The sequence below is a fragment of the Dermacentor silvarum genome, chromosome 7, assembly GCF_013339745.2.
Source record: "Dermacentor silvarum isolate Dsil-2018 chromosome 7, BIME_Dsil_1.4, whole genome shotgun sequence".
Lineage (NCBI taxonomy): Eukaryota > Metazoa > Arthropoda > Arachnida > Ixodida > Ixodidae > Dermacentor > Dermacentor silvarum.
Genome location: NC_051160.1, coordinates 26,577,165 through 26,595,619, shown reverse-complemented (window position 1 = coordinate 26,595,619; position 18,455 = coordinate 26,577,165). Strand labels below are relative to the sequence as shown.

Here is an 18,455-nt window from a genome sequence, read left to right as displayed (position 1 = left end):
TGTAAAATGACAACAATTTTTCTTTTAAACATCGGCTTGTAACCCACTTTGCAAAAAAAAAAACGCAAAACAAAGGCACAACTGCCTTTCAATAATAACTAGTAACCCTCGCATTCAACAGTCTCATCACAATGCTTGATATGAACAGCAGTGTAAAAGAAAAAGTTTGGACAAAGATGACAAAATTGGCCAACCACACAGCCAGTTTTCAGTGCCAACGTGTGAACTCTTGCAGCAGCGGCCTTGCCCTGCTGTTGCGTTTTTAGCTTAGCTTTATTTTTAACGGCTCACTCCCCTCGGTACAGACATGCTGAGGCAAAAGAGAAAATGGCAGACTTTCACATTTTCAAAGTTTTCACAGACGAATCTGCTTAGAGCTGCATATTTTGTGGATTGTGCACTGAAGCATGTCATAAAAATGAAACAATAATTGGGAGATGCTTAAGCTTCGCCTTTAAGAAGAGTAGAATGCAATAGCATTCAAAGATCCCCGACTGCTTCTCACACTTTCCGGCAACTGCAGCTTACGTAGCCGTAATGTTTGCCGGGAAACGCTGGCAGCGAACACTATGCACGAAAGCGAGCATTCTGGTTCTTTTTTTTTTCTTGCGCTCTTTCCCCCGGCCGGCCGGCACCACGGATGCCGCACCATAATTAGTAGAAAGCACGGGGCATGCGCCGCTCTTTGAATGGTAGAAACACGGCATGCACCGCACTGGGATTGCTAGCGAGCTTTCGCTCACACTCAATGTCCTTGACACCATGCTCACTGCGTAACGGGGCCCTTGAAGTTGGCGCTTTAAAGCCGGTGACGTGGCAGTCGGCACTGTGCGTGGATGTAGCACAGCTGTGTGCAACCTGCTGTAAATGCTCAGCTAAAACTCTCCACTAACAGGTTAGCTACTGCTGCAAGAGTGGTTTGCAAAGGAAAGACTCAACAGGGTAAACAATTATGTAATATAACCAATGCCATGCATCCTCAAAAGTGATATGAAGAGAAGCAAGCATAGAACAAGATGCATGTGCACATGAAAAGCCAAAGTGGAAGAGATGGATCCTGGGCTTCCAAGAAACTCAGGATCCAGAAGCACCACCTACCACACCGGTATTAGGGTGCTATTGCATAATCACACCTCATGAATTCAACATCTGCAAGCTGTTTCACCAAGGAATGTATGCTGCTATTAGAGAACTTAGGGTTTCCCGGTGAATGTTTCTTTGCGCGTTTTTTGTTACCATTGACTTCGTATACTCCCCCCCCCCCCTTTTTTTTTTCATTTTATTGTTTTGTCTTGTACACTTTCTTTTTACTATTTGTCCAGTTAACCTGCAGTTTCCCCTGCATATGCATCTAGTTCTGCACTAGTTTCTCTTAAAGATAGCAATATTCCAACTCATTCAACAAGCAAGCGACCTTACCAAAAGCAATGCTCAACTCATGCACCATAAGCGGCTCGCAGTCAACTACCAGCGCTGCCTTACGAGCATGTCTACCCGAGAAATAACTGCACAATAGCGCATTGACCAACACTTGACAGAAGAAACTAAACCTCTACACAGCTGATTTCATTCTGCATGGCACCAGCACAATTGTATGCTTGGTTATGAGTGCGTGAAAAATGAAGGCTTCAAAGCTGCCCCGGTGATGACGTGCACACAACTATTAAAAGACTCTAGAAGTTTCAAACATATTGGTGTGTAAATAAGCACACACACTGAAAACAGTAACACTACAGCAAGTTGTCAACATTGTGAAGTTAAACATGGCGGCCACAACTGGACCAGTGATGTAAGTTAGCGTTGAAGTGAAGTCGCAATGCCATTCGGCCACCGCCGAGGACATGCAAATATAGCAGGTGGCCAAAACGGGAAACAGTGAATTCTGCAACATCGATGGTAATCCAAACACTATAGGTGCAAGTTGCTGTTCATTTGAAAAGCTCATTTGTTTGGTGACAATGTGCTTTGCGCGTGAAATACAGAACAAAAAAAAAGGTCATTTTCAATGCATACACCTGTGCTGCATTCATGGCACATGTACCATAAGTCCTCACTAAAACCATGTTAAAAACATGCACAGGGCAAATGTAATGCAGTAGTTTAAAACACTAATGAACACAGAAGGAAACATGCGGTGTGTTTGCATGAAGGCCCAGTAGTGGCACTAGAATGTGCACTACTTAATTTTCATCGCACTCTTAATTCACATCTGCAGATTACATTTACATGTTAACACCAAACTGCCTCATGTCTGCAGCAAAACACCTCGCACCTTGAAAATGAGTCTTGCACCAAAAGTATGTTCGAAAAGTAAAAAATAGATGGCAGTAGCATAAGAATAAAAAATAACACGAAAAACAATGCTTTAATGTGGAAGATGTTCATACAATATCTCCCAACTCCTAAACGAGCCTGAGTCGCCCAAAAACAGGTACATCTTACCATCATTGCAATACAGGTATGCGATAAACTACAGCAACACATTGCAGCCTTCCTCTCCAAACAAGAGGTTATGGTGGCTGCTTCAGACAATCAACTTGCTGACCCCACAACTTCAATGTCACTTTGAAAACAACAGTACTTTTCTCTCTCATAGACTTTATAGAACAGGCAACCTTCACAGCCATTATGCTTTTACGTGTGTTCCACGCTTCCTACAACAACCTTTTGTACTCGGGTTTCACCTTTTATTCAGCGCTGCAGGCGCATTCGACTGGTTCCTACCGTGGTCAAACTCTCCGTGCGACGATGCAAAGCCTTCGCGAGATTGGAGCTAGAGAAAGCTTGCCCGAGCCAACTGATCATCAACTCTCAGAGCAATCGGCGAAGCCAAGTGACTGCAATTAATCGGATCTCACTCACTGTCCCACCACAAAGCTGCGAGCACCTCCGAGCTGTACCGTGGTCCTCAGAATGAACCAGCCGAATGTAAAGCACGCCGTTAGAGTACTTGAAAGCAAACAGTTGAATGTACTATAAGTGTCAGCGGTGTGCCAATTTTGGCTGGTTGGTGCATACTTGGGTGAAGAGATACCGCGCTGAAGAACAGGACAAAAGCAGACGGCACACAGTGCTTGTGTGTGTTGTGTTTGTGTCGTCTGCTGTTGTCCTGTCCACCGCTGGCCTATGCTATTTCAGATTTAGATGAAGGTTCTAGAGCAAGCAGAAAGAAACCTGCACAGACAACCAATCAATCTCCTAACAGTGCAGTCAAACACTAGCACCTACACACTACCTATGAGAAGGACTGTCAGTACGAGGAGTATTGTAAAGATTGTGGTAACTATATAATTACTACTGTCCAACAAATACCAAAAAAATGTCTGCATTAAGGCAGCATGGCAAGTCGTGTAACAACACGGTTGTAAAATGGCGCTGGAAGCTTTATACTATCTCCTCCAGTCATCTGCAAGAAAAAGACAAAACTCTAGCCTACTGCTACAAGCTTTGTCGCAAGAAATCCAGCTTATCTGCTCCATTATGCCTAGCTATAGCTTGAAACGATGATCACTAATGACAGCTCGCAAGAGCCGATATATCGAGATGCCGCATATGCATAGAAACTATGAAAGCACTGAATTAGAATGATATGCAAACTCCTACCTAGAACAATTGATAAATTTACACATTATACTGACACACTGCAGACTTGAAGAGCAACTTAAGCATAAAAGCTGTTTCTCGGCAAACCTTTAGAGAGTGGCCAAGTGCCTTAACTAAACCTAAGCCAGTATGGGAACCGGCACTTGTAGAAAACATGGCAACATGCATAGCCGGCACATAGACAAGGGCTGCGCAGTGAAGGCCAGAAATGCTTAGATGAATCCTAGTCTTGTAATTATGGACAGATTTGCAAATTAGTGTCTTTCAGACACAGCAAGAAAGATAGCTTGCGCCAGTGCAGGCAGAGCGGACTGCTTCTAACGTTCTCAAGCACGCAGTACTTGCCCACACATTCATCAAGTCTAAGTTTGCACCATGACTCTTGTAAGACTCGCATTTTTCGGTTCAATGCGATAAACAGCTCCATCCACAAGAGTGCACAATTCTACAGGAGCTAGAACCTTAGTATTGGCGCTACCACAGTTCACATGAAAGCTGCAGCAGATGCAAGGTGTGGCCGTGTCTGTCAACTGCGTTGTTTTACTCATTTACGCAACTTATTTGGGGTGATAGTGCTGGTGCGTGAAATAATAATGAAAACGTTTGTCGGGCTTGTTACACAGCTAACAGCTTGTAAGTGGCAAGTTTCTACTGGTGAGCTGCCTCGTGGGTTAACATAGTTTTCCAAGCATGCACGAAGGAAAACTACTGTGGAACCTTCCTTCCGGAACATCAGCTAGTGAAATACTGTGGAGGATGAAGCGTGAACAGTGTGTACCCAAGTACAGGCACATCTCCTCTGTTGCATGCTCCTCTATGCCTCCCACTGTTATAATCTAGTTCTTAAAGAGTCCAAAAACTGTAAAACTACATTGCAAACAGCACTAGAAGCGCCATAAAAATCTTATCTTTCGTGTGGCAAATGTTTCGTGGATAAAAGTTAGCCAACAAACCATAAACAGTGGCTGTCAACTTTGGTACTGCTCAAACAGAGATGGTGTAGGGCAGAACGGGGAGTTGGAACCCAGTGCATGCAACACTGACAGCAAGATCTTCAAAAGACTGCAAGGATAAGTGTCACTGCTCTCAGAAGCAGAACGTACACAAAAGATTGCAGTCAAGCACAGCTTCACTTGGCGTTCACTTTCGTTCACACTTGCTTCTTACTCAGCAGCACCAATACCAGTACAAGCCAATCTTCAAATTTACTAAGAAGCCAGAGGAGAATTCATGTTAAGCATGTGGCATCGATCTTAATTTAAGTCTTCCAGCATTGCAAAACCAACTCCACTCTATGAAGATCAGCCTTCCAATGTTACGATTTCAAAATACACCCAACATTCTCAGCCGAGTATTCTGGCTTTGCAAGGATGCCTGCTAAATAGAGGTCCTAATCTCCCGACAAGGTCTCCTCCTAACACCTGCCTTTCGGTGTCTTCACCAGCTCACATTAGTTGTATACCAGCTAGCTGCAAAGTGGATCCATTCAAAGGCATGTCATCAGAAAGGAATGAGAAACTTGCACTCCTTATTCTGCACCCTCAGCTTCAACCACACACACGACACTGTTCCAAATTACTCGTCTTTCAATGTCACCTGCGAGCTCTGCAGGAGACCAAACACTATGAGGTAAATCTGTGGCTCCTTAAGCAGGCTTAGGAAGCATTTACCTCACTTGCATCCTATGATGCCTATGCTGCAGATATATCTGGGATGTAGAGTCATCTTCATCGCCATCATCATCAGCACTAAGCAGGATGATGATGGCACAGGATGAGGACTCTCGATGAAGAAGCTGATGCCACACAGTGCACGGAAAGTGGGTACTTTCCGGAGATATGAGCAGTTGCACACGATAGTTTTATGCGCCTGCTCCCTTCAGTGCCACAAGCAGGTACCTCCCTACAGTTCAGTCTTGAAAAGGCCGTTCAATACACTCTTGAAAAGCTGTGTAAAGAGCCAGCGTTTGGCCAGCTCCCCCAGCCAAAACAATCTCACAGTTTCTGTCGTCCACGACAAAACTGTCGCAGCGTCGTCTTTTACCGTCTCCCGTTTCCAGCTAGACCGCTGCCACATGTGGCCAAGGGATTTAGGTGAACATGAATAGTGCGGTGATGGAAAGCATGCCGTTGCGGCAATGAGCAAGAAAAAAAAAAACATACAGTAAGACATGTCGAGGACACAGTGGGGTCACGGTGTACAAGCGTATGGGTGCGGTGAGATTTTTTAAGAACATGGGTCCTGATGACTAGGACGAACACCTTGCCGGTGGAGGTTCTCACAGGGTCTTGGCCCGCTGTATCAGCTCGTCGATGAACATCTGCAGAGGGGGAAAGGCGTGAGCGCATGATGATGGAGCTGAGCCAACACTTAGGCATTTACGAATGTATGCTCTAATTATTTTCAAGTGATGCGATTAAAGAACAGATAGCAGACATGAAGAGCAGGACTGAACGCAATTCAGAAGCGTTGCAGCTAGAACAATAGTAAAGGTTTTGGCAGAGCACGGAATGCTGTTATTGCTTTACATTTCACTATACAGGGTGCTTCAAAAAATCCATTCAAAGTTCCTTGAACTATTTTCTTCGGGAATGTTTTTACCGGAGAAGCAGACATTTTAAGATGACTTGAGGTAGCATGAGACAAAGTAATAATGAAAATGAGTAATTCGCTTTTCAAGTGTAACACGGTACTATCAATATTATGCGAGCCTTGAAACCTGTCATCCGAAGCATTCCTACCCACTTCGAAATTTGCAAAGAGTTGACGCCTACTAATTATTGCAACGTAATGAATTCCGGTCCATTTCGCTTGGAAGACCAAAGCTGAAATGCCAAAGCCCATAACTGTCACACCACTAGCAGACAGTCATCACCGACACAGCAGTTTCTACTTCACCGTTGGGCAAGTTTCATACTTGCGAGCATCTTTGCATGAAATCGGCTGGAATTCATTACACTGCAGAAATAAGTAGCATCATCTCTGTGCAAGTCATTTAAGTGGTTATGAACTCTTCAGACGATGGGCTTCAAGGCCTGCATTGAGATAGATTGTCTTACTATTTCAATTAACAAAGGGGCCCACGTTTTGTCCTAAATGACCAAACTGATGTCAAATTAACAAAAGTTGATTGTAAGTCCGAAATGAATATTAAAAAGTGACGATACATGTAAATAACATCCCACACATACCAATTTGTGCATGAGCTATCTAGCCTGGAAAGACGTGCTTTGCCGCTTTCCTCTTTCAAAGAGGAGAATAAACACCTTTCTTTACTGTATCCAAAATACAAAAAGAATTTCGATTTGTTCATACTGCAGTGATAAAAGCAAATAAATTCTTCCTCAGCGCAAATTCTTCGCAAACAATTTTTCTTTAACTACGAAGTTTTTTGCTACATACGGGTGGATGAAAATTTTTACTTTCATGAAACTTCCTCCACACCTTGCGAGCCTCAGCAGAACCGCTTTGCAAACAGCAATGTCCAACATGCCAATTTATTTCAATTGTGGAATTGAATCCAGTAAGTCCTTGAGGCATAGGCCATTTTAGAAGGAATCCCAAGACTAGTCCCAGTTCACACTGTGCTGTGCACTTCTGAAAAACCTCAGGGTTAGAAACTTGCTTTGGCAAACAATAACATCTAAGAATGTGAACATTCACACCTAACACCTCATTGTCCAAGGCAACAGGGCATGCATAGGCAACGTCTAAAAAGACTGCTCATTGTAACAAACAAACCAGGTGACTCACCTCAACTTGGTCCCGTGTCTGTTTGGCACCCACCAATTTTGCCTGGAACAAGAAACAGTTTCCAAATGCATTTCCAGGAGGTGCATTACTGCCAATGGCAGAAAAATGCTAAACCAAAAAGGCTTTTTATTTATTTATTTATTTATTTATTTATTTATTTATTTATTTATTTATTTATTTATTACTCGGTGAAAGACGAACCGCAGTGCTGTCTGTCAGTGTTATGGTGAAACAGCACGCATGCGATGTTTTTATGTAATAGAAAGTGCCAATGTTCGCTTGTTGAAAAATTCTATGCTCTTCCTCTTGGAGCACCACAGACAATGTAAAGCATGATTTATCTTCGATAAAACAGGCAGGCACTGCACCCAAACATTCTATCAAAGTAAATGTGCCACGAAATGCCACCTTTCTGAGAAATTTAAGCATGAACGAAACAGCAGTTCAGCCAGAAGATTCACTTCAAACTTGGCTACTTTGCTTTTGTAACGTGAATATGCGCAGAGACCAGAAGTGGACCATAACGATTCATGATGAAGTTTGACGGTTTTCAGAAAGAGACAGTAACAGGCCAAATGAAATTTCTTCTATCACGAGAACAACCGGACAAACTGGATGAAATAGCTCCTGCTTACATTTTTGGAACACGGAAATCACAAAAAAGTTAATTTCATTGCAACCTTACCACTCCGCGTTGCATTTTAGTGAGCAATGTGGGGGTTTTAAAGGTGAAGTATCCACTGAGCCTTAAGAATTGAAGGCAGCTTTATTGGCCTGTAACAAAATTTAACTTTTCTGTGGGTCCTGTGTCCAAAACATTTGGGGGTAGAGTCCACGCCATCAACACAAAGAATGAAATTTATTTCAGCAGCAAGTTTCAGCAGCAGCTAAGCTTATGTATCGCAGCTGCAACATTCTGTCGAACAATTTAATGGCAGTTTCCGACATTAGAACGTGGAAATCACACACAAAAAAAAGTTTAATTTCATTGCAACTGCGTGGCAGTTTCTGACAGAGCAATGAAAAGCATTTTAGAATGTGGTGTTCAAGCAAAGGCCTCACCCTGAGAAAGTCTCTTCGACGGTGATCACTCTCCATGTCCAAGAGCTCGTCCAAGTCTATTTCGATGTCGTGGTTGTCATCCTGTGCGGTTAAGCAAAAAAAAAAAAAAGTTAACCTTTGTGCACCTTTGTTAATGAAAATGTGCAGCAATTTTTTGTGGTAACACGTAATTGTGTGTAATGAAAGCAGTAGTAAATTCTGGGACCATCACATTAACTGGTGCTTGATCTCAAAAACCATGGGAGGATGCCTTATAAACAGGGGTTAAGCGTAAAATGCATTGCTTGACATGACATCTGCTAACTATGATAGTTAATATATCACTGCCAGTGAGTTGTTTGTTGGTTTTGTAAGTACAGGTTCACTCACTAAATGGCCTGTTCCTCCAAGTTCATCCTGTTTCACTCAGCTGCACATCTGCCTGTGCTTCTTCACATTCAAGTGGCAGTCTGTGCATTCTAAGTGATGTTGTCGCATGACTTAAAATGCCCTAGTGTAATGGTGATGCTGTCGCATGACTTAAAATGCCCTAGTGTAATGGCTAATAAATGACTGCTTTAAATATCGCAATGCTATGCTAACCATTTCGCTCTCACCGATGCCTTGTTTTTATCCCCCTCCATGGGCCATTCGTTTTTTTTTTTTGTTTTTTTTTTTCGGAAACATTCTTATTTTTAGTGTCAAGTCTAAGTAGTAGATATCAAACTTAGCGTAATTTCGAGCTCTTGATGCATAATTAGTACAGGAAGCAAGAAAGTGAACCCCAATGATGAATGCAGCTTACCTTCCTAAATTAACCTTATTTATAATACTATCTTATAATCCTCCTAAACTTCTCTGTCATTGTTTCATGCTACCTTCACTCTATCATGAAGCAAATCATGCAACTCGAGAGAAGCGCCAAAATGGGACAGAACAGGCCTTAAGGCAGCCTACCTTGAATTTAATGTTCAAAAAAGCAGAGAAAGAACTTCGAGAATGAACATAAACAGTGCAGAGGTATTCTAATGTTCAGCCATCCAACAAATAATGCAGATGGCATCGATCCTGTGACTGGAGATCCAATGACAGTATGTTACTTCTCTGGCATAGACAACACTGGCATGTCGTGATCTGCATATCAAAAGCCCCTATCATGGACAGATAAAAAAACAATTTACACAAAAAATGCATGATTTTCATCAATGGACTTCAAATAAGGGTGCAATTGATTTTCTCCAGCAAAAAATGCTGTGCTGCACTTGAGAGTTCTAATCAAGCACACTAACATGTCTGCTACCTCACGTAAAATCTTCTGAATTTCCTTATTTGTATTCGACATACCATACAGCTGTTTGAGAACCACCAGAGATCAACTGAGCAGTTTTTATCTCCATAAGCTCATGGAATGATAGAGTGCATTTAACGAATGATGTATTACACATTACGCTCTTATTTATGTTTTTGCCTGTACCCACTTACAATGTACTGATATTGACCCCCCAGACCTGCTGTCTCTCAGCATGTGTACACTTTATTTTCTCAGGGTAACTGCACAATACATGCCCCCTCCCCCTTTTCCAACTGTATGAAATGCTCAAAAAAAAAGTGGAAAAAAAAAAAAAAGCTTTTACGTTAAACAGATGACAAAAAAAGCCACATGCGTGATAGGCTACAACAACAACGACAAAAAAAGTTGTTTGCAATGGCCTTTGGAGACCCTTCATAAGCATGAAGAACAGACACCAGCAGTAATGCATGGCTAAACGCTGTCTGACACTTCTGACATACTTTCCACGAGGATCAAGAGTCGCTGCCACTGAGGCGGCACATCGGACACTGCATCAGTCGCACGTGTGCAAACCAAATGAGCAACGTCCTCAGACACGAGCACGAAAGGATGTTCCCAAGGCCACCTGCCAGAAGCCAGTGCAACCCCATAGAGTCTCTGGCAAAAGGATGGGGCAGCAGAATAGACTTCCTGTTGGCAGCGCCCTATCCAGGAAAAACGACACGCGCGTCCGTGCCTGCCTGTGCTACCGGTGAAAGGATGCGCAATACGCAGACCTACTCCCACGAATGCCAACAGCGAAGGAAGCTCGCAAACATGATGCTGATAAGAGAGTCAAACGTAAATTCAGCCAACCTGGCAACCAGCCAGCCCGTTATACGTAGTAAGCACACTACCGCGCTCGACGTATTACAGAATTTACGGCACATTGATTCTGAACAAGGAAAAAGATGAGACAAGCTCTTACGTCATGGCTCGCCATTTGCTTCCTTCTACGTTAATTTAATTGCATTTTTTTTTTTTCGGACAGCCATATTCATTGCAGTCGGCACTGATCCTGTCCGCTTTACTGTCGTGATTTAAAACCCCCATTGTTCTCACACCTTGCTCATAGTTTTGCGGAGGTGTCACACCAACTCTTCATCTCCTTCTTAATTTGAACGAAATCAACCTCATTGATCACATTATCGTGTATGCAAAAAAGTCAATAAAACTTCAACTTGAAGGCGCAAAGGAGCGAAGTACAGCCTGTGCCCCTCAGCATGCAACTTCATGGTGCACAAGGCAGTCATACACCAGTGATGACGTGAAAGTAGTTAAGGGGGCACTGTCTATAATGTGTGACCACTGAAAGCTGCACAGACCTCACCGAACTTCTTTGTGCAATTTTCATCATGTGATACACCCTGCGCAAACGTAGTAGTGTGTAGCATTGTTGTTCATATAGGGACAACCTGTAAACCGTTGTCTTCACTACTGCTTTAGAGAGTGAAGAAGTGGTCCAAATTATCCTGTAACTACTTTTATCTTATTTAACAATACTGTCAATTTTCACTGGCCCTAACGGGAGTGAACCATAAAGAAACACAAGACAACAGCATTAGATTGCACGAAAAATGCTGATGCAATAAGCAAGTTTAAGCATTTCTTGCGAGGAAAAAGAAGAGTGCACACTTGCACTCAGAGCATAACAAATAGACAGTCCTTGTCAGTTGTCGGTATTATGTAGCATTAAAGATATGTACAAAAATGATACATGGTGTCATCCTCAGGCTGAATGGAACTATGCCTCCACTTTAGTAATAAAGCCATTAACCATTTCATTTTAAAGCAATAGGTTGTGCCCTCTATCAGTAAACTCTTCACAACAGCTCTACGATATGCTGCTTTTGCACATACACGGTCAAATGCAAGCATTTAATTCATCTGTATTGCACGTTCGAACGATCTTCCGGACCACATAGCATCCATCTCAAACCGCGACACATTTCACAATAACTTGCATGCTCTGCACTCCTAATTTTGCATAACAAATTTTCACCCTATTTTACTTTTGTTGTTTTTTTATGCGCATTTGCTACCTTTATATTTGGTATTGAGTTTTCTTGCACCGTGTAAAATGTTACCTCCCTTATTCAATGCCCTTTAATGGTAAGGTATTGCAAATAAATAAGGTAAGCTAAAAAAAAATACAGATCTTGCTTTCAACAAGGCATCTCCCGCATTTCAATAGTGCACGAAAAAAAAAAAAAAAGTTACACATGTCACAGTATGCAGTATACAAGTGACTAACACAAATAAGTTGACCTAATTTTGTTGAAATGAAGCTACACAATCTTTTTTTTTTTTTTTTCCTCTCTCTATCTCTATTTACTTTTCTGCGGTAATATTATGCCCTGAGGAAGGCTGTCACCTCGCACTTAGCAAAGCCTCAAGGAAACACATTACAGGTTGGCTCCAAAAGAACTGCCAAGCAAAGCAATAGCAAAAAAAAAAAAAGACACGCTACAATAGTGCAGCTTCCCCGCAAGATTCAGATGTCATTGGCACCGTCCCCCCATTGAGGCAGCAGACCCAGACCGGGCACCACTTCGAGAGACCCTTAAAAGTTCGGGGAAGGGTGTCTTTTGTCCTGTCAGTTTGTCCAAGCGACACAACATAAGGAGAGTGCTCAATGAAAAGAGGCGGGCGAAGGAGGAGGGGGCCGTCTTCTCTCCAGAGCAGTGGCGGCAACTGTGCGTCGCTTTGTTGTCACGCTTCCTCGAGCGCAACCGCAGATTCCCCCCTTGCGCCCCCCACCACCACCAACCGCCGGACGCTTCCTGTCGTCTCGCACAAATGAGACCGAGCCAACCCCACTTGGCCTCTGCATTTTGTTCGTTCAGCAGTTGTCGTTTGGGGCACAGAAAAGGAAGTCACAAACGTTCCATGCGTGTCTTACTGAACTGACACGCCTCTCTCGAGCCCATGCCAAAACAAGGTTCATGATAAAGCACGCATTGCATGCGTGGCTTGGAGTTTATTCGCGTGAAATGCAATAATAATTGAGCACTAGTAGGCCTTGCTCTGTTTAAGGTTTTCCCTGAGCAGTTAAGCCACTATATCCAGCGATTTAGGTGATGGTCTGGTCACTGTCTAGAACTTCTTCATGCAAGATAACCAGTTACATATAACCAGTTAGCTTCAACAAAAGCACGAGACACCTTGCACTATGACGAAAGGCTTCAGTGCTCAGGAAGATGAACAAAACAGCCAGGTGACATCTCCAGTTACTGCTTTAACTGACAGAGAGCCTTATGATTAACGGAAAATGATATTAAAAATTACATTTCAAGTTTTCCTGAAAGAGAAAAATTGACATTCAATTGAGAGTAGCTCTGGGCTATTTTCAAATAAATTACAATCTTTCTTTTTCACCAGAAGTTCCTCCACCTCGCAGATTTCCACCATATCTGATTTGCAACCTTCAGTATCCATACACTTCAAGTCATTAATGAATTTGGCCTCGCCCTACAATCCCCTAGCCCCCTGGTTGGCTCATATGGTAGAGTAGCCACCTCAGAAAGGCCTTGGTCCTAGGTTCGATCCCCTGGCCAGGATGAATTTTTCTTCAGCTGCGAAGCTTTCTTTATGAGAAACCCATTTGGGTTTTCTTTGTAGCTTCATGAATACTGTTGGGTGGATGACATTCTTTCACCCCTTTTACGACAACTCGCTGCGATGTCAAAAGTGCAGAAGTCACACTCACCGAGCAGGCAAAGAGTCGCTGAAGCTGCTCGTACATCCACATCTCTACGCGCAGCCGCTTCTTGATGAGGCTCATTTGGTGTGGGCCGTACTTGGCCGTCAGGTACTTCTTCTTGCGGTCCTGCAGCTCTTCCTTGTCGCCTCCTTCGAAGTTGACGTGCAGCGACTTGGGACAAGCCGCAAGGCATTCCCCGGGACCCTTGAGGGACCCTGTGCCCGCTGCCAGACCACACTCCATTGCGTGGCCCGTTTGTTTTAATTCCACTCGCAAGCCTGGGGGTGTGCCCTGCAAAAAAGCGCGCGTGACTGATTTTCCGGGACGAAGGCAACTTATTCAGCCAATCTTATCTAATCTTCGTTAGCTGCGACAGCCCTCGGCAGGCCAGAGTCTACCTTTGTGCGAATGGTAAATACAAGCGAAAGAGAAAGAAAGCAGCTACGTATGCTCTGTTCGTACAAAGCAAGCAACGCTATGAAGCCTAGAGTAGAGAGATTTCTCTCAATGCTTGCATTAAAATACTGTCACATATATGCAAGAAATACATAGATATGTGTGATGTAATTAAGTGTCAAACCTTTGTGTCACAAGACATTACGCAATCATTACATGTAAGGTGTCGCAGATTTACTAGTGAGCAAGCTGAGCAATGTAGTTATTCCGTTATTCCATCGCACATCAAAAACAAGTACTCTGCAAAACACGTGGGTTGAGACTTATGACAGCACCACCAGCGTAACTTCCACAGCATTGCCTGCTAAGTATGAAATGGGGTACACTTAAAACTTTAAGCAGTGTACGAGATATTACCCAATTGAAAACGTTTGTCCAGAGAGGAACACGTGCGTTTTGACAATGCGTGCTCACAATCTATCGGGATGCCCTTACTGTGAAGGCAGCTGGCACAATAGTCTGTAGCAGAGCATTGTCCCAAGAAAATGAACAGTCCAACGAAAAACAATTTGCCAGCTGGCAACTCCCGACTCTGCAAACTCACTCCACAGTACACGAGGCGCCGAACCAACAGATACTGCCAACCTTAGTTGACGAACTTAGCCAACCCTGCGCAAAGACACAGGCACAAGTGCAAAATATGGCCGAGAACTGCAAGAGTAACTCATCCAGATTCTTGTATTTACAATGTGTTTAAGAGTGTCAGAAACATATAACAACGACCTTAAGGAGCGAACGGTATTTCGCAATGGCCTCGAAGAAAAGCCAGCACTATAGATTGCAAATAGAGGAAGACTGAGAAAGAAAAAAAAAAAGAAAGATCATCAATAAAAGACTGACAACAACCGCGCCTTTTTTCTTCCTGCTGCGCCCAGCTCGGCAAGAAAGGGTCCCAGGACGGCAGGAAACTGGACGACAACTCCTACTGTTTATTCGTAGCACGCGCGGCGGCGTCGTGCTATATGCAGAGCAGGGTCTTTGAACCCTCGCCGTTTGACCGCCCGGGTAGCGCCTTATTCTCGCCTTGCCCGAACAAACAGGAGGCATAGGTGTAGCACGCTTGGTCGGACACGCTCACTTGCCGCATTGGGCTCGCAAAAGGCAGGTGGCTTCTCTACTTTCGTTCTTGTTTTCTTTTTCTTTTTCTCTCTCTCTCTCTTAACGAACCGGAGGAGAAAAGCCCAGAGCACGCGGTTTCGTGCACATTCATGCCCGCGCGATGGAGATCGCGCAGCAGGTCCTTGGCTGACCTCCGTTCGGCGCGGGAGTGTCATTAAATCACCGGCGCCTTCCCCCAATGCCAGTTAAAACAGAAATGCCGGTCGCGCCCGTTTGGCCGATAACCTTGCAAGGCCGCAACATACGACAATGCGAGGCAAGGCCGCTTCGCGCGCGCCCTATATAAAAAGGGGCGTCGACTGAATTATAAAAGAGAAACCGCGCCGTCCACGAGTATCTATATATATGCTGCTTTTGCGACACATACGTTTGGCGCGGCTGTAAAAAAAGAGAAGGGATGTTTTGAAAGCTCGTCTCCGAACGGTCCCCGCGAGGAACAGTTATTTATATATACGCGTCCAAGGTGATGGCAGGCTTTTTTGCGACGGCATCACTCTCGGGCTCTCGACCAAGAAACTAGATCATACTTCCGGCGCTCCCTCCTTTCTTTAGTTTCTTTTTTCCCCCGGCCGATACCTAGGAAACGCGCAATTCCGGAGGATGCAGTCGCCGGGGTCGCGCGGAAGGACAAGTTTTGCGCAACTATCTAAGTGCGCGCGCGCGCGTTGTAATGTGAAGCAATCCTAGGACAGACACAGCCCACCAACACCTAGCAACGAGGCGAACGAGAACGACGCGCTCCCTTTGCACTGGGCGGAGCGCGAAAAAGACAAAAGCAGCGCGTCTCTGTCAGCGCCGCGCTCATCATCACGGCACGGGATGACGGCGAGCTAGTGACCGGGGTCACACCTAGCGCGTTTTGTCGGCGGTTGGTTGTTCAGCGACGACACCGTTCTCACACGCGTCGCATAAGCTAGACGATCCGGGAAGCTTGCATATCAGTGCCAATTAAGTGGTGTAGTTGGTTTTTTTCTCTCCTAGCTCGCATCGAGAGTTCCGTACGTCTGCTGAGCGCTACGAGCTACGGTTGGTTTCGTTTACAGCGCCGAAGCGCAACCACAGAACACCCATACAAACCTTAAGTGTTCACCCCCCCCCCCCCTTTCTCTCTGCGGGAGGCCAATTAGTGAAACTATAGGGTGCTTAGTGAAACAAAAGGAGACCCTTCAAAACAATTTACTCTGCACGAACCGAGACCCACAGCCATCTGACAAATAGGCGAGCAGTTTGAGCTGTTCCCAGGCCGACGCTGTGGTGCGGTAGCACACCTACTGGCGCAAAGCGACGCCACGCCAAGTGCCGTCAATTAAAAAAAGGTTCACAAAATTTACGACCTCAAGGGTCGCGACGCACAACGTGCCTGCAACGTGCTACGGCGCAGTTAACGCCGGCCTAGTTTCGCAAAGCGCTGCGCGCTAGACGAAGCCCAGCAAACATATGAGGCGCGAGTCGCCTGTTCGTATTGAAAATGCAAAAAAAAAAAAAAAAAAAAGAAAGAAAGAAGAAAAGAAGGGGGGACGGAAAGCAATAATATTCAAACGAGGATTTCGCCTTGTTTTATTTCCTTGTATCCGAGGTTTCTGCGCGAATAGAAACAACAAAGACAGCGGCAAATGCGGGGTTTTTTATGTGCGCGCGTACTAGCGCGGACGGCCACTTTTGCGCAAGCCTTGGAAATTGCGCATTCACAAGGCGCACACGACACGCGCAAGTTCTCTATCAGCAGCAGACGAGCTTCGTCGGCGCCGAACGCTTTTGGCGTGCATGCAAGGATGCTGGATTAAAGAGACTATATAGTGAGTATAGAGGGAGATGAGACGACCAGTTTTGCAAGGGCGCTCGATCCTTTCACCATCACCACCGGCAGCACATGCGCTAGGCATGCGACAGCTCGGAAGCGAAGGGCCTGGCCGGGCTACTACCACGCCTCACGCGTGACCCCGAAGCTCCACGAAAAAGTGAACATAAAAAAATTAAGTAGACAAGATGCCGGTCAGGGGAGGGGGGGGGATATCATTGAGCCTTCATATCCAGCCCATGGAGGCATTGCAGATGATGGTGGAGGGAGCAGCAATATCTTTATCTTCGCTCCAGGCACTGTCGTGCAAAACTTTATCCCCGCATCGCATGGGCCGATATAATAATGACGCTCGGCAAAATAACTCACGCGCGTCCAAGCTGACGGAAGAAGAACGATAAACAAAAGAGGGAAGTCAGGCGCGCACGAAGAGGCACACACACAAAAAAAAATAATACTAAAGTAACCGTGGCGCTCCCCCCCACAACCAAACAGCGGGGGCCCGTATAGTGAAACGGATAGCTGCTGAGCCGTGCCTCCGTCATGCTCAAGCGATTATACGCGATCGTGCGATGAAACGAAGCAGAAGCTTCAGCTCCGCTCCCTCCCTCCACCGAGAGGGCAACCCCTCCGCTTCTTCGACTCCAGGAACTAAACAAGAAGGCAGCCTAGCTCACAGTCATACAATGGCCGGGCCGATGAGCTAGCTGGCCCCCTCCGTGAAGCGAAGTCCTTACGATCCGCTCACGACCGCACCACACCTGGCCTTTGTTCCGAGACAAACGGAGGAAAAAAAAAGTCCCGTCTCGCTCGAAGCGAGCAAAAGCCAAACAAGGCACCAGAGTGTCGTGCATTTTTCGCACCCACTGAGCCCACCGAGGCAATCTGCCACCTGCGCCCCAGCGCTGGCTGCTCCAAAATTCAGTAACGAAACCGCGCGACGCGAAGCAAGGCGTTCGTGAAGGTCTTTCGACGCATTTATAAGCGACACAGGCGCGCGCTCGGGGTTGCAAAAAGAAACAAAAGATTTCATTCATTTTTAAATAGACCCCCTCGCGCGTGCATTTCATGACGCCAAGCGGGCCTTTGTGCCAACGAGGGGGGAGAAATAAAAAGAAGAGAGACGGGCCGGGCTCAATATTGAGCAAAGGAAGTGTGCCGAAGACGATCAAAGGTAGCGAGATGCTTACCTTATAAAGCAGCCGGAGAGTTTCGCGCGGATCGTGTACTCCGAATCTTGCTCGACACCAAAATGTGAACGACCCGCACCGAGACAATCGTGTACTAAACACACACGCACGGGCCGACGAACGAAGCGTCGCGTCGCTCTCTCCACGTCGGGATCAGTGGTGCGCTTCTTCGGCTCGCTTGCTTGCTTTCGCTTGGTCGCCGGAGAAACACAAGCAACGCTCACGGAAAACCCGAGACGGACGAACGTAGGAAGCGGGAAAACGTAGTGAATGAGAGAGTCAGCTTGAGCAGCTTCAGTCTCTTCAAACGCTCACGTCAAAAACTTGCGGTAAAAAGCGCCAGCAATCGCTTTAAATATAAACCAATATTACCCTAAAAATACTTTTGTAGTGCAGCTATTGGTTGATCTGTCTACTCCTAGATGGCGCGACAATTTGTGTGCGATTATGTTTGACTTTATT

The 18,455-nt window shown here is 45.2% G+C and overlaps 1 protein-coding gene across 1 annotated transcript; it reads right to left on the bottom strand.

Moving 5' to 3' along the window:
- Positions 1 to 624: 624 nt before the first annotated feature.
- LOC119457796 (protein phosphatase 1 regulatory subunit 14B) lies at positions 625 to 18,125 on the bottom strand. The gene is made up of 5 exons (XM_049670465.1): positions 17,994 to 18,125; positions 13,437 to 13,721; positions 8,419 to 8,499; positions 7,357 to 7,398; positions 625 to 5,923 (listed from the first exon to the last, which is right to left on the bottom strand). Exons 2-5 carry the CDS (start codon positions 13,671 to 13,673, stop codon positions 5,882 to 5,884), a joined length of 402 nt encoding a protein of 133 aa, XP_049526422.1. The 5' UTR covers positions 13,674 to 13,721; positions 17,994 to 18,125; the 3' UTR covers positions 625 to 5,881.
- Between the last annotated feature and the right edge of the window lie 330 nt (positions 18,126 to 18,455).

Bases quoted from the DNA above. Each gene is read 5' to 3' on its own strand.
- LOC119457796 (XM_049670465.1), bottom strand. From the start codon at position 13,673: ATGGAGTGTGGTCTGGCAGCGGGCACAGGGTCCCTCAAGGGTCCCGGG. The intron at 7,399-8,418 runs GTGAGGCCTTTG...TTCTTGTTCCAG, and splicing joins GTCGAAGAGACTTTCTCAGG to GCAAAATTGGTGGGTGCCAA. The intron at 5,924-7,356 runs GTGAGTCACCTG...CCCCCTCTGCAG, and splicing joins AGACACGGGACCAAGTTGAG to ATGTTCATCGACGAGCTGAT.